The 16,870-nt window shown below is 42.5% G+C and overlaps 1 protein-coding gene across 1 annotated transcript in view; it reads left to right on the top strand.

The window, feature by feature from the left end:
• Positions 1-1,169: 1,169 nt before the first annotated feature.
• The window catches only part of tprn (taperin), a 29,561-nt gene continuing 13,860 nt past the window's right edge, over positions 1,170-16,870 (top strand). Inside the window, exon 1 of the mRNA XM_085463195.1 lies at positions 1,170-3,455. Within this exon, the coding sequence (XP_085319321.1) occupies positions 1,365-3,455 (2,091 nt within the window). The 5' untranslated portion in view covers positions 1,170-1,364. The remainder of the gene's footprint in view (positions 3,456-16,870) is intronic.

Genomic DNA, 16,870 nt, shown 5'->3' on the forward strand with positions numbered 1-16,870 from the left:
AACATCACATCTTTAGTGCTCTGTAGTGTAATGTGTATTCTAATGTTTAAAATTATTTCTATTAGATTTGATGATAACAATATTGGAAGCTTCTCTACAGGTGAACAAAAGCATAATATCCGGCTGCATACCAGTTCGGTGTGGTGTTCCTGATTAAAGCTGGAACTGTTTCCAGAATGGTCTCTGCAAATTATAGAAAATCTCTTTCTGAAGCTGATCTGCAGAACAATGTGGAAAAATTCCTGGTTTGCAGATTTTCCAAGTTTAAAATGTATATACATTTAAAAATAATTAAAGGAACGTATTTATGGCTGCATACGCTTGATATACTTTACATTTTAAAATAAAGATAAATAAAATACCAAATATTATGAAGGTTTTATGTCCTTCTTTTGTTTAGTTTTTTCTCTGCATCTTTCGGTCCTGCTTCAAAGGGGAAATAAGGCACACTCTTCGCCCTCTTCAGCCCTGCTCTTCTTAATTATTGCCCCGCGATGAATGTTTTATGAGCTACAGTAATCTCTTGTAGTACCCAAGAATAGCCCTCTTAGTGCTGATTCATGTGCAGCAGACTCTTTCCCAGCTCATCTGATCGCTGCACGCGGATTATCGACAGGTGGTATCACCGGCAAATGCTGAATGAACCGAGGTTAAGTGTATTTAACACTCCGACATCGCAACCAAAACCATTTAGAATAACCTGATTCCTATCCAGTGAGACTGGGGATAAAAACTGTGGAAAAACCACAAAAAGAATTATTTTGAACACTACTGGGACATAATAGGTGGTAAAGTTTAAGAAATGTTCCCCATTTAGTAAATACAACAAAGGTAAATTAGGGTTTTAATTCAATTTTAACAACAATAATAATGTGTAGTGGTTATAATTCTACTGTGTTATGTAAACGACATTTTTGTTGTGATTAACTACAAATTAAACAGCGTTTTTGTAATTAAACAGCAACCAAATTTATATTTAATCACATATTGTAAAAATATCTTGAACTTGAACGCAGCACTTTTGATTGGCAGGCCTAATTTGCTCCGTCAACAATAGAAACGGGAGGGAGGGGGCGTGCCCAGAGCACACAGATACCAATCACAGACGCTCGGGCTGCCGCTGAGGGGGCGGAGCCGCGTTCAGGGTCCTTTGGGGAGAAAGGGAGCCAGACAGTGTGACAGCAGAGGGAGAGGAGAGAGAGAAGAAAAAAGGGATGTGTGTGAGTGTGCGGTGATCGGTGCTGCAGGTACAGTCACAGCCGGAGATACAGCTTCAAGAGCCGCACCGGACCGCGGCAAGACCGCCTCGGAGCCTGCCTGCCTCTCTCTCTCCTCCTCATTTCTTCCAGTAACAACCCTCCGCGATGTCTGGCGGAGGAGAGGTTCGCGTCCTCCGCCAAGAGGGCGGCCAAGAGAGCCCGAGGATGCCGGCCTGGAAGCGAGAAATCCTGGAGAGGAGGAAGGCGAAAGGCGGCGGCGGGGCTGGGGGAACCGGTGCTCCGGAGGCTAGCCCCGGGGGAGCGGGCCCGCAGCGGGTAAACGGCGAACTAACGGGGAATGTGAACGGAGGAGGTGGTGGCGCGACCGGGCGGAACTACACCATCACCCCGGCCACCCAGCACTTCTCCCACAACAAAGAGCTACAAGCGACGGCCGCGGCGACACCGAGGGAGGAGGGCAGACACGAGAGTCTGGTGCTGCAGGAGAGCCTGGGGCCGCTGGAGGAGAACCCGTTCATCAAGCTGGAGAAGGAGCGGAGGAGGCGGCAGGAGCAAGAAAACGCCACCCGCCCGGTCCAGCACATCCTGGAGCTGTACGGCAGTGTCCCCGGCATACGGACTATCCGAGCGGAGAACATCATCATCATCGAGTCGGACCCGGATTACTTTGCGGAAGGTGGAGGCGTGAAAAGCGAGTGCCAATGGCAGCAGAACGGTGTGAGTAGTTACAGCTCTCTAAACGACCTTCTGGACCGCAGAGGGAGTGCTGTTACCGAGATAAGAGCCAAGGAAGTCGTCATTTATGACACCACGTTAAGCAAGAGCGAGGAGAACCTGAGCACCCTGGGCCGTCCTGATCAGGAGGTCCCCTATAATACAGGTGACGGTCAAGGTAGGGTCAGCCGGATCCTCCAGAAGTTTGACAGCAACTATGGGAAGCTGCAGAAGAAGTCCCACAGCACAGAGAACCTCCTGGACCTGGATTGTAGTGCCAGCAGTAGGCCAAGACTCTGGCCCAAGACGCAGCCAGATCTGGTGCCAAAGCCCAGGCCGGGTCCACGGGTCAGCAGCCCGGGCAGTAGCCAGCCATCTTCGCCTGTCTTCCAGGGTCCCTGGTCTTCCAAACCAAAGCCACAGCCTGCCGTCTCTGGGCCGGGCAGCCCCCAGCGTTCACAGCCCGTGTCTTCCTTCCGTCAGCGCTTTGAGGAGAGTGGAGTCCACCACAGCGCAGCCGTCACCCCCAGAGACGAGCCGGACAGGGGGACAAACAAGCCCACCAGGGAGAGAGACTGGGAGGCCGCTGAGGTGCCCCCCAAACCTAAGGTGCCATGCTCTCCGGAGACCCGCCGTGCCCGTGCCGAGGCCCCTTTGAGCCCTGTCTCATCCAAGGTGACCTGCTCCTCACACGAGTTTGAAATCCGTCCCGCTCCAAAGCCAGACCTCGCCCAGATTCCTGATGGCGACACCCAAGCACGGGCCCTCGCAAACCTTCGCCTCCAGTCCCGAAACTCCTTCACAGTGATCCCCAAGCGCCATTTGGCTGCCTCATCTTCAACAAGCAGCCCCATGGTGACACCTGGCCCCATCAAGTCCTCCCCCTCACACAGAGCAGCAGAGGTGTCCAAACCTGGAGTGCCAACCTCCCCCACCCTGTTAAAGAGGAAAGAGGAGGAGGAGAAGGAGGTGGAGAGGCCATCCAAACCTGAACCATCTCCTCTCACTGTTGCCACAAGTCCTGCTCCTTCTCTCTCTGAACCTTTATCTCCATCCCCTGCTCCCACTTCTCCGCCTGTCCTCTCTTCACCCCCCTCTTCTCCAGCTATCCCATCTTCACCTCCCTTCTCTCCCACCCAGTCAGTCTCTTCTCCAGTGCAACCTCCAGTGGATCAGCTGCCAGTAACAAACATTGACGACATCGAGGTGGAGCCCCCACCCCAGCGTGTCCCTGTTCCGAGCCCCTTGGTGCAGAGGAAAAAGGGGAACACATTCACTGTGGTGCCTAAACGTCGGGTGGAGTCTGACGCCCAGCTGAGCCCACCTGAGCCCCAGCAGGAAGCCCCGAGTGAAGCCCCGAGTGAAGCCCCTCCGGGGTCAACCCCTCCCCAGGCCCCCTACGCCCAGCTGGGTTCCCTGTTGAAGAAGCGCTACCCTGCTGTGGAGGAGATTGACGTCATCGGCGGGTACCTCTCCCTTGCGAAGTCCTGCCTCTCCAAGACTGGCTCCACGGGCAAAAAGGTGAGATGAAACAATATATTTAATTATTTTTGTGGCTTGTTAAATGTGAATATTTGGTGATTTATAGCACTTTAACACTACACGATGCATTACAACAGGCCTGGGTACATGCATGCAAAAAGCAAGCAAATATGGGCTATTTATGAGCACATGGCCTTACACATGAATGCTTTACTTCATTACAATGATGCCGTGCTTGACACTGTGCAAACAACTGAGACAGTAACCTCTCTGCGAGACCATCAAATCATGGCCTCTGTTGCTGACACATGCAAGACAGATGTTTAATCAGCTGCAACCTGCCAAAAGTGTATATGAGCATACAGTTAAGTGCACAAATATTTGCATGGTGTAATTATGCAGCATTGTGGTGGATTTTTGGTTTATTTTGCTTTTTCAGCCTGTATCACTTGCATCCACATCTCTGTGGACCTCACATTTAGAGGTCCAGTGAACAGCTACTGAATACAAGTTCAGCACATCTCCAGATCTTTTATGTGCATAATTTTCTATTGAATTTAAGAGGGAGCAGGCCTCATCTGGCCATTAAGGTGTCTGTCCAAATTAAGTGGGGGACTGTGCAAAAAATGGCTGTAATTCCCAAATGGTTAATGCAATGCATTTGTGCTAAACTCCTCGAATCAAAACTGAAAGTGTGCATTTGCTTTTTAAGTGTACTGTGATGTTGTACAGAGGGAATACTGTCTGTATGAGCGGGGTATCTTCTTTTGGAATAACATTGCAGACTTGCAGTCAGTAGCCTCAAGATTCATTAACACAATGCTGGTTTTTATCTATGTTTTGGGTGTTATTTAGTTTTCCTTCTAGGACGTCGGGTTGTATTTTGCCTGTGTGTGCTTGTTTGCTGAAAATCTCTGGGGTTTGAACTCTTCATAGATCAATCAAACACACAAAGTACTAATATTATTGTTACCTTGCAATCTCATGCCTTGCAGCCTTCCCAGGAGACTTGCGCAAGTTTCATGTGATCTAAATTTAGCAGCTGAGCGTCACAAATGCAGAGGCCGCTGTGTGTGGGGTTTATTTTTTCTTCTCTTTTTTTCTGTGTGCGTTTCTTTTGCATCCTTACCAAACCGTGGTCACCTGAGTTTTATTTTGGAGGATTGTTTTCACCTTATCCTGACCGTTTTTGTCATGTTGGGCTCCTTTAAATGGCCCATCACTTGACCCGCTGCCAGCTTAAGTGGATTAAAAGCGTGTGTTTATGCAGTCACTTGGAACAACACGCTGTGGACTTCTGTCCAACAACAGCATGTTAGTGCGGCATTAGGTTAAATGGCCCTCCAAGCTTATTGACTGAACAGCTGTTCTCAGTTTTTTGTCCACTGTAGGTACAAATATATTGCTTCTTTTGCAAGAAGAGCTGAGATATTCCCAATCCTGCTCATGAATCATAATTAAATCATAGCACAGAGCATGTTGGAGGCATGTTCATGTCACATTAATGTATCTGGTGAACGTCCTGCCTTGTTTTTAACAGTTTTAGGGGTTTAATTAAATTTGTGGCAGTGTTTCTATTTAATTTTGCAAGGTGCTGCAGGCTGCATCCAGAGTCTGTGTAATGTTAAGCGTGTTGGTGTTTATGTTGCTCGGGTATCTGCAATAAAGGGAGAAGGGAAGAGAGCCTGTGGCTTGAATTTGAATATTTTATTGACGTCTTGGTGGTTCAGATGCTGAGGAGGGGGTGTGGTATAGAACCTCAGCAGGATGTTACTTTTCACTGTTCTGCTTGGGGGGGGATTGTTTTTGTTTCAGCCCCTGAATATTTTTAGCCATTTGGCATGTCCTCGATGTAGGCCAGTGTTACAGCATCTCAGACGTCAGCCTGCAGGTGTGCTTCCTCGACCCGGTGAACTGTAATCTCTGCGAGTAAATCCAGCTACCTGTACAAGCAGGCCAAGAAACCTGAAGCTCACAACTCTACCGTGTGTTTTTTAGCATAATCGCTGCATGCTTGGTTAATTATGTTCATAGCCATCATAAGTATTTGCAGTCATGTAAAAGAGAATATTGGCTCCCTGTTAAATCCAGAGTTGAAGAGTCTGGTCCTAAAGACCTCAAACTATCATATTATCCTAACAAAGCACTTCATTCCCTCCATGCTGAATGTGAGGCAGAGCCTTCAGTTGTCAGACCCTTCTCCTGTGGGACTAGCTCCCAGTTTGGGATCAGTAGACATGTTTATATGTCATTACTTATATGACATTACTTGTTGATGTTGTTTCTCAGGCATTTGTCCATGTTAGGAACAGAAGCTCGGTGCACCTGCTGTTGTTTTGGAGGGGCAGCCAGTCAGAAGAGAAAAGTGGAGCTTATCCTGAACTATGTGGCTGTTTAAAGCTGTGAATCACGCAAAGCAACTCGAGTAGAGTCTAAGAATAAAAAACACGGAGGTGGAAATGAGCAAAATAAGTACCTGTTAAGTTACTGTACCGAAATAAATAAGCTGACAGCAGTATTGTCAGTTATTTTTGCCATGTTGAGTCTAAGTGAAACGGAAGTTTGTAGCAGTGTTGTTTTAAACATGAATTTAAAGCTCCTTAGCAGGAATTTTTCCATATGTTCCTGTAACTTGTATTTTTAGTTTCAGTGGAAACTGACTAGAATAAAATTACCTGAGTTTTGCTCCTATTTAATGTCATAAAAGAGATAAGGAGGCTGCAGACACTTCCGTGCAGCCTGGTTGTGACGTGTGTGTGTGTCTGTGTTTTTTATTGTGTGCACATGTAGACCATGGCAGCGACACATGATCACATCCTGTCCTTTTGTGTCCAACAAAAACACTTTATTCTTTTGTTTTTCTGCCCGCTCCTCTTGGTCATCATCAAGGCCCGGATTTTTTTTGTTTTGTTTTTTTTGTTTGTCCTCTTCTTCTGCTTCTTTTATTTTCTGGGCAGGGCTGCACAAGCAATTACAAAAGCATCAAGGCCTAGCCTGTATAATTTGTGTGGAATTTTTGTTCAGGGCCGCTTCTGTGTGAGAGCAGCCTTTCGGAGAACGGCCTCAGCTTTGAATTATGGGCTGGGATTGGGGTTTGGTTTTATTTGAGCTCTCTTTTTCCAACAAACCCAAACCATTTAAATTGTTTTTTAATTTTATTTTTTTTTATGAGGAGCTTGGCTGACACTGAATGATCCACATGTACGTCAGGAACAGATCATCAACTCTTCCGCTAGATTTTCCAAGAATCTTTTTACTGGTTTTCTCCCAAGACTTTTTGGAGCACATCCAGCAAAGACTCTCCTGTTAGCCTTCTTCCACTCTGCTTTGTCTCCCCCATCTCTCTCTAACCAGTGACGCTTTATTCCTGTGTGGTGGTGGTTAATAAGGCCTGTCCCCTCGCTCCTAGCTTCCTCTGATCTCCTCTCTGTTGGGGAAGGAATTGTGGAAGAGCTAGAGTAAGTAGGTCAAGTGCAGCTTCTTGTAGCACTATCACTTCTGTATTTGCATAAAAGCGACTCAGGGTTTTCGACTCACTTTCCAGCTGCAGTTTGATTGGATTGGCTCTCTTGGTTGACTTTTTTTTTTTTTTTTGGAGAATATTTTTTGTTATACGCTGCAGCTCTTTGTGAAGCAGAGATGCAGTTGGCAGCGGGACACAGGAGGAGGTGGAGTGATTTGTTTCTTTTTTTAAGTTGCTGCTCCTTATGACTGTTATTATGGGAAAAACGAGAGCAGCCAAAGCGTTTGTCAGCATAACAGCCAAAGAGAGAAATGGAGAGAGAGGCATTTCTGTGTATTTGCCACAGACTGTATGTAAAAGATGGACAGAGCCACCATGAAGCTTTAAATGGCTGTGCAGAGGTCAGGTCAAGAAATACACATGTTTGCACTCTAACCTTAATTAGGACAAACAAAATTACCGTGACCATGTCCCATTAACTTGCAGTTTCATTGCCTTTGAAATGATTACTTCGAAGATAATAACCAAGAACTGCGACTACTTGCAGTCAGTTGCCATGCTCAAAGCGATTTTGATGCATCTGGACAGTCATAAACAGCAATAAGATGGAGCAATTCCATTGACAGTGGGATTAACTTTATGATTCTTAGTCCTGTTTGTGATAACATGATGATTAACTGTGGTAAATCTGCAAAAATTGCAGTTCTAAAGCCAGGAACTGCAGTTTTTGCACTTTTGTGTTTGCTTCATATCCTGGGTGTTTCTGCTTGGTATTCACAGAGGAAACGGTAACGCTGCTAATATTTAAACTGTTGCTGCATATTTCTATGTAAATATGATCATTCTGTCAATTAAACTCGATTAGGTTTTAGTGAAGACGCTAATGCATTTGTGACCGAAAGGGATGATTATTCAGATGAATGAGTGTTATTATCATGGAAAGCAGATTAGTTATGTTTTTGTTTTTTCTTTTAAGTCAGTCTATATTAACCTGTGATTGGATGATTGAATGGTTGGAGCTTTGGGCTTGTTTGGTTCAGTGAGTTTACGCTGGTGTAAAAGCTCTCAGCTGAGCTCAGTTTAGGACGACCTGTGGTTTAAAGCTGTATGAATTTTGGTTTTAAATCTTATAGCAGATACGTGTCGTTTCAAGTATTATTAGAAACGCTAGCTGATCATGAGAACTGGCTGGGAACTGAGCTGCTTTCAGACCATAGTTCTGCACCCAGTTAGCTTTCAGTGGTTGTTAGTGCAGCGTCACCTCTTCTTGTGGTCTTTTTTTCTTTCTCTTTCAGTCTCTTCAGTTTCTCTGTAGATGTCCTCAGCTGTGTGGTGGATGACAGGTAGTTGAGGGGAATTTCTCATGAAGATTTTTAGAGTTCCTTCTGATGATTAATAAAGCCTGGGCTTCACTTGCAGTTAACCTCTCTGGAATTTGTTCTATCTATTTATCAGTGTTAATGATTCTTTGTAATTTAGTGGTGCTGCATCATATATTCATACACCTACACCACTCTTGCTTCCTTATATGTTAGGAAAGCACCTACTGTGTAGTGGGAGGGGGAAAAGACCCTAAAATCAGTTCTAAGAGCCGCGATGGTCTCCAGTTTCTTCCGGTGTTACTAAGTTTCTACGTATGTGTAGCATATTCATCATCAAATCTTCCATCTCAATAGTCATACTGATCATTTGTCCCTGCAGTGACACATAGCAGTACTAGTGCAGCAAAGGCAGAGTTAGGAGGAAGTTGGTGCGGAGGGCGCTGAAACGGATCTGACTTATTTTGACTCATTTTTAAATTTAGCATTTAGCTACACTTTAATTTCATTTTCGGTCACTGTTTGGTTAAGTGTAGGAACAAAACCTACTTGGATGGGAAGGAAAAAACGAGTGGTCACATTTTGTGTTTAAACAATGCTAACAGTTACCTCTGTATAGAAGTCTGGACCGGCTCTCTGTTCAAAGAGTCCGAGTCTAGGGGTATTACCACAGTAGGTTAACAGAAACTGATTTAAACCTATGATTGGGGGGGATTCACCCAGCACTCACTACCTCCGTCTGAAAGCCTACCCTGCAGTCTGCTAGATGTTTCACCCCATTAGCAACCCTGAGTAAGGCGCAGCCACATTCACTAACGGTGGCTCTCTCCTAATGATCTATGGCACTTGCTGAGATTGACCTTAGTGGCTTGGAAAATCTTGGAAAGCTCCAGGGATCTGTTAATTTTAGGCCAGAATGACCTATAACAACCTTACAAAAGTAAATGTTTATACTCATACCCAGGTTTTACGTTTACATTTGAAAAGAATGCAAAAAAGGGAATGTCCCGTTTCAAAACTCAAAATTCAAAGAAAAGTGAAAATTGTAAAAATGTAAAATAATTCAGTCTAAACTGCTGCTAAATACCTGTTGCTGGTTTTGATGAGGTTTTGGTGGAGGAGAGAGAGAGAACACTGCAGGAGTAGCTAAATTCCCTCCGTGCTGGATGAAAACATTTATTTTTTTAGGACGTGGAACCCCTTACAAAGTTCCCAAAGCTTCCTGTAAGTCCCAACCCACGATGGCGGCAGTGAGCAGATCAAATCTTAAAAAAATGTGAATTTGTAATCCACAAGAATAGCAACATTTACAGCTGCAGAAGAAACAGCGATTTACTGTAAAATTGCAGAATCCTCTTTGTAAATTCATAGTGAAGTTCATGAGGACATTTTAATCTGTCAACAAGACATCCAGAAAATACAAAAATTCATAAATTGTAGGGTTAACATAATTAGGGTAATTATTTTGCTTGTTTACATTATTGTATTTTGCACAACTCTGTTGCTTGTGAAGCTCGCACACAAGAATTTCACTCACATGTGCTGTACCAATGTACCTGCACATGTGATGTGACAATAAAAGTGATTTGATTTGATTGATTTGTAATTAATAGTTTGGAGTTAAGTGTAGATCAGTGTGCAATAATGTGCCTGTCAAAATGCAGATTTCATGAAGTAAAAATAAAATGAATTTTTCTTTAATTTTTCTCTTCTTGAACAAATATTTTGTGTGAAAGTTTAAACGAATCAAATTAGATATCGAGGTTTAGTAGTACGGATGTCATGAAGTACAAATACAGTTTGTGTACTGTAAGTAATCAGGAAGTGAGCCAGTTTGTTGTCTTGAATGATAACATGCAATGTTACTGCTTGTAATTATTATGATAAAAGAGATAGAAAGAGACTAAGGTAACATTTGATAAGCATTTTTTTAAAAAGTGAAGACAAATACTGGCTTCTGATTATCTGCGATAATGAAGACTGGCACCAACAAAACTGATAAAGGTGCTTCCCGTCAGGCCATATAACTTTGTTTTCAACCTCTTGGCTTGAATGCAAGAATCAAACTGTGACTAAAAGTCATCACGGTTTATTTTACTAACACTAAAAGCAAACAAAATTAAAAACATGCCAGCATGTTTTACAAGTCCTTAAGGAACTTCAAAGTCATGCTTCTGCAGCAGGGAGCACGTTGAAGTATGTTTCCTGCATGTGGGGTTAGACAAACCACTGCTGTTATATTTTTTGTGTGCGGTTAAATGTCATGGAAGCAGAAAGCTTAAAAATACCCAAAGTTAAATAGTTAAAGGCTCCCTGTAACACAGGAAGGCCAGTGAAAGGGCACACTCCTACATTTACATTGTGCTCCTGGACTACAGGTGTGAAAGTCCATTGTGTTTAATTATTTACCACTCAGCAGACATTTCCCACCTCTCCTCCCTTACACTTCCTGAAGATTTACCACCCAACCTCCTTGCATTTAAAAAAAGGCCCAACCTCTGTACTGCATGAGTGCTCCTTTTATTTAAACAGGCTAATATTAATTTAGTTGATTATATGCATAAGCACCATACTATACTTCATACAAAGAAGCTGATTCTGGTCGCCGCTTTATAAAGTTAATTGCTATGACTGGAGTAGTTTTAAAGAAGGTGAAATATGCGGCCTCGTAGCTCCACTTCCTCTAACTTGTGTACATTTAGACTATTAACCTGTACAATATTAATAAATGCTGTTGTAGTAAATCCCAGAATCAGATCCTATTGATAAAAATTTAATTTTGTACGTTATTGCCTTTAAGAGTCAGACAGGAGGATTATTTCAGAAGAAGGATGCCAGAAATTTAGTAGCCAGCACCAGTAGAACTGTTCAATTCTTAGTTTGATACCAAAGCACAAAGATGACCTCACATACTTCAACAATAACTCCTTTATTAAAAAGCTGTTTTAAAACACTGATGTGATGGCAGGTCATTGAATTAATATGCTAACGACATATTTTGTAGACAAGACACAAACTAAAATGTGAGGATGGTTGCAGACTAGTCTACTAATGTTCCATTACATTAACATAAGGATTTTATGTTAGGCTTTGCAAATGAAGCCTTTGGAACGATGATTTCACAACCAGAGCGTTTTGCATTTCAGGATTCTTCAAACAGATCTGGAATGATTTCCTCTCTTGGTCCAAAAAACACGATAATATTGTTTGCATAGTATCTTTTTTCCAAATGACTTATCTTTAATTCGACTTTAAGCCGATTCTGCCTTACATCTTTAATCAGTTGCCATCTTCCATTTGTAGTTTTTTCCTGTACTTGTGGGCTTCCTTTTTTCTTCTTCATTGCTGGACAAACTCCTACGTCAGAAAGTAAAACGCAACTGTGTACGTAAAATCGGTGGCGGTCTATAATTTGCAATAGACTTTAAGCAGCAGTTGCTTCTAAAGAAAGATTTTGTATCTTAACGTCTCTCACATAAGAGAAGTGCTACTGCTGTTTTTATAATTCATGTCAAAGGTGGTGAAAATGTGGTTTCTCTGCGTGGTTGCAGGATGTGGACAGGCGCACACAAACTCACCGAGAACACACTAACAAGTCTAATTTCTGTACAGGCATTACAACATGTAGATATAGAGAGATGTAGACTCATGAGTTTCCCACACAGCCCTCAGACACACATGTGCACCCCTGCAAAGTCAGTGTAATTAGAATTCAGCCAGCAAAGCCCCACTATCATAGTCATGTTTAATTCATTGTGTTTGTGTGTCTTTAGAGTACATGAAGCTGAAAATACTAGAAGCACAGGACGCTAACAGACCGGGCTTTTTTGGAAGTTTATAAAAAGAAACCAGAGCGGGGCGAGTGTAAGGAGCAGGTAGAAGATGCTCACTTTTATCAGCTGCACCGTTTCCCCCGCTATCTGTTTGAGATTCATCGTTTCTCGGGGTTTTAACTGGCTCAGTATGGACCTTTTGTGGGGTGCTGCATAAAATGAAGGCAGTAAGGGTGTTATTTACAGAAAATGCGTGCCTTTTATTGCAATTCTTGGTAATTTGTTAAACAAATGTGTTTCATAAATACAAAACTGTGTTACAGTTCAGGGTGGTCTCCTTTAAAGAGGAGGTCAAAGCCTTTGTTGATTCCTGGATTTATTTGTTTGCTTGCATTTCTAATTAAGCAGGTAAAATCATCTGTGAAACCCACCACGCTGTCACGATAACTGAACACTTCGGCCTCTGCTTCCTTGATAACAAATGCAAAACACAAATTCTGGGAATACGTGAATTTGGTGCTGGATGTAAATTTTATTCAAATGCTCTCTCCATGAAACCTGTGTGCAATCCGCCTCAGTGTTCCCACGGTTGATAACATCAAGGCCACGGACCGGGTGTCCTGTATGTAAATTGTATTTCAGTAGCTGCTCTTAATAATTTGCTTTCCTCTTTACACGATCAAAATCCTGTGTGCTTCTCTGCGTCTCTGCGCTCTCCTTCCCCTCGGTCACACATATTCATGGCGCCTGTCACCAGGGCAACGAGAGCCGCGGCCATTCAATCCCATCATTAGGATTCCTGGATAAGGACACAGACTGTCTCTCCGACTCTCTCTCTCTCTCGCTTCGTCACACACACATACACATTTTGACGTCAGCATTGATGTTGCAGATCGTGTAATTTGTAGGTAGGTGGAGCAGCGCTTCGACGCGACTGACGTAAAAGTAAAACGCAGCCTAATAAAGATGTTGGGCGTCAAAGGCGAGCCAGTTCTGTAATCAGCAAAGCGGAATCTGTGTTTTTTTTTTTTGTGGGTGGAGATGCAAACAGCTCAGCACTCTGATGTTTAAGAGAGGCTGTGAAAATCAGAGGTTAGTTCTTCTGCTGCGTGACTTAAAAAAATATAATAAGAGAAGTAAAAGATTCTCATGCATAAACACCCAACCCAAATTCACATTTTAAGATCTTAAATCATTGTTCCTCTTTACTTCACTGTAAAGAAGTGTAACTAAACACTCAATCTCAATCTGAGATTCCTTAAGAACAGGAAGAAGAGAAAGAATTTTAATAATACACCTCAGCTTTTTTAGGTTATAAAGAAATGCTGATGTAGTAAATCTGAGAATATCATAAGAACAGTTCAGTTGGCTTTGATTTTAAGTGAAATGTGTAAAATTATCGAACAAGTACTGGCAGCGCATCACTTAGATTTGTGTCCTTTTATTGGACAACAGAAATTCACAGAAAATATCAGTTTTGTTGATTTTCATTCTTTAAATAATGGAAAATGAAGAAAAAAAACCCATAAACTTTTGTCACTTGATGCAACTTTAACAATAAAAAACACCTAAATTATCTATTACTTACATATTGTGGTGTATGGTAGGCCATCAATATTCAATTTGCTTGTAAAACAGACAAAAATACAGATAAAAATCCAAAATCTACGACCTTCTTCTTTGCACCCTGCCATCCCTCGCCCAGATTAAACCCTGTTCTGTTCTGGACTGTGAGCTGTTCTGTATCAGTATTAACTTCATCCTAGACAAGGAGGAGATGCAAGTGCACAGTTTTCCTAAATACTCTTAAAAATGCCCAAATTTTGTCAGAAACTTTTTATTCCTATATGCATGAGTTGCTGCTGTGTGATTAGATATTCGTGTTAAGTGGCCGTCTATGTATTTGTAAGAGGTGCATCGTTAAATTGCACCGATATCTTAGTGTAGTTCATAAACTGGGCATTTTACAAAAACATAAATGTAGCTAAAAACTCATCATCTGTAATCAGCTGTGTTTGTTTCCACTGATCCTTTAAAAACATCAAATTTAGTTGTGAGGGGTGTTAAGTTTGGAACATTTCCTAACAAACACACCTCACTGTGCCTATTAGTCATTAGTTGTTTGGTTCCTAACGGCGCAGAGAAGCTGGCAACAGAAGGGAAATGCAAGCAGTAAGGACAGGAATATGAGATAACTGGCAGTACTGATGATACTGGGCACACTGATTGTTACACTGATGAAAGATCATTGACGTTAAGTTATATTTCCTGTAACAGGAAGTGTGAAACGGCACGTACGAGGTGTTTTATGCCTTAAGCTAGACTTTTCACTTTACTTGCACTGAGCACGTAACTTAATCTAGAGATTATTTTTTACAATAATTGCTCTTTATTTTTATTAGCTGAAGTGTTTAAAAGTTTAAATGGGGAAAAGAGTTAGAGTGTGTGTATGTGTGTGTGTGGGGGGGGCAAACCTAGCTATTACACTTGCATATAATCAACAGTTTGTGTTTAATGATGCTGAACTTTGACCCACCTTGGATGTACATGGTGTTCACCTTTTTTGACTACGTGATATCTTTCTCATATGCCGCCTTGTAAATGGGTCAGTCGCTGACTCATCTCAGATCCCAAAGTTCATTAACCTCCTAAGACCCGAACTCTTCCACGGCATGCATTTTTAATTTCTCTTTGATATTTGGGCTGATTGGGACCCGGTGATTGTAAAAACAAAGAATTACCAGATTTTTATTTATTAATTTTTTTTTTTTTACCTGATTTTTGTTTCTAAGAAAAATGACAGCCACATATGAGGATATGCATTTGAAATTTCGATAGAACAGTAGCTGTATAATGTCCTCGTAAGTGGATATCAGGCCCCTGTAGAGCACAATTGAGTATTTTGGTCTAAATAACCCAAAATGTGATGTCCACATATGTGGATGCCAGGTCCTAGGAGGTTAATACAGTGGCTCCAACTGCCCGTCCAAACCGTAAACAGTGCCGGATGTGTTCCTGTAAAAAGATTTATTTAATCACCTGCTAATAAATGCTCATCAAATCCACGGGGAGCCACCGGAGTTGGGCAAAAGAGCCTCATGAGGCGAGTTTGCAGCCCCCTTCATCATTTAAGATTCTAGAAGCTGGATAGTGAAAGCTTTTTAAAAACAAGGGGGGCAAACACGATTGTGATCCAGCAGATTTCTTCACCTGACAAATATTCGTCATCGTGTCATGTGCCTTGTCTTGATTGTGGCTTTCCGGACACACCCGACCATCAGTACTTTCACATGAGAGTCCAGCAGAGAGCTTTAAATGGCCTGACTGCTCCCACAATGACCGTGTTTTTGTGCGCTGAAAGGTTTCGATCTCCACCCTGCTGGTGTCACCTTTCATATAAAGTTGGCGCAATTACATTAGAGCGTGCCACGTCACTACGTGAGTGAAAGCGTCCTTAGACGGAGCAAAAGGGTTATTAAAATGATCTCAGGCTGATCAATAACAGTTGTCGATGCAAGGAAATAGAAGCAATGTCTTCCCTGTTGCATCTCATTTCTTATCTGTGAGATAATCTGTGAGCACTGATAGCACAGGGAGGATTAAATACACAAAACATACACGCACAAGGCTACAAAGGGCATACTATTACAACTGTGACTCACTCAGTCTTGAGTGTAAATACTGATTTTCACATTTGGCTCTGTTTGCTGCCCACGCTGCCAACCCCAGCCTCGAGTGTCAGCCACCTACACGCGAGTTTCCACATTTATATCAGTGTTGTCATCACTGATGATCACTTGAAGCGCTTCCAAATGCCGGACCGTTTCCAACTCACACGTGATGCGAAATCTACACAGCTTTATAAGAACCTGCACATATTTATTTTTGTTTTCTTTCTAACCAAAATACTTTAGGACACTGGTATCCCAAAGGTTGGATATTTGGTCCAGAACTGGGCGTTGAATCCAACAAGTTAATTTATCTGCTGTCCCTGTTGTAAAATGATTGAATGTAATTTGCTGCTGGGTGGTGCTGGCATTCAGCAAATCTGACTCATAATTACTGCATAGAGGTTTGGGTACTGCACCAACATTAGCTAATGATTAAGAAAAAAAGACAGCGTGTTTCATTTTTCATGCATTAAATGAAACGCTTGTAGAGTGATTTCAAAGGGCACTTTTTGTGTTTTCATCAGTTGATTGTCAGAAATTAACATTCGGGGTAACATTCAAGAGTTCTCCGGGCTTACTGGCGCTCTTTTCTTTGGACAATGGCTACTTTTACACTCATCTTCGGTCCAGTCCTTTTACCTGACCATTTTCAGAAGATTGTTAGTCGTTTGTTGTTTGTTAAGCCGCATTACACTGTCCTATGAATTGTTCAAGCAGAAAAAGAGATGGACCAGTGTTGTGTCTTCAAATAGCAGACTGCCTAGTAAAGAACCAATTCTCAGTTGTATTATAAGCCAGTATGACAGAGAAGAAATAATGTTTTCCACGTGTCCTCAAAATTTGAGGAAATTGGACAAGTGGATGACAAGAGAAGAAGTGTCTAAAACTATAGTAGATGAACAGTGTCTGAAAGTCACGTCCTCAGGAAATGGGAAACAGCAAAGACCTGATGCAGGACCTGAGAGTTGCATCTGGTCCAGTTCATTTATCTGCTGTTCACTGAAGTCTCAGTGGTCTCAGTGGAAGGGTGGTTGTCTGGAATTACTACTTATGGAGGGTAAACGGGGAGAAAAAGCTCATGTATGGCAGATTACACAAGAACTGGACTGAATATCAGTTGTAACAGGAATCCAAATTTGTATGGAGGAAAACAGGAGACAGGTGAGCGTCTACGGCTGTCTGTAAAACATGGTGGAGGCTCTGCCAGGGTTTGGGGCTGCGGGGATCT

The sequence above is a fragment of the Copadichromis virginalis genome, linkage group LG7 (genome assembly GCF_057382275.1).
Source record: "Copadichromis virginalis isolate Kocher_CV1m ecotype Utaka linkage group LG7, C_Virginalis_male_GT1.1, whole genome shotgun sequence".
NCBI classification, from domain to species: Eukaryota; Metazoa; Chordata; class Actinopteri; order Cichliformes; family Cichlidae; genus Copadichromis; species Copadichromis virginalis.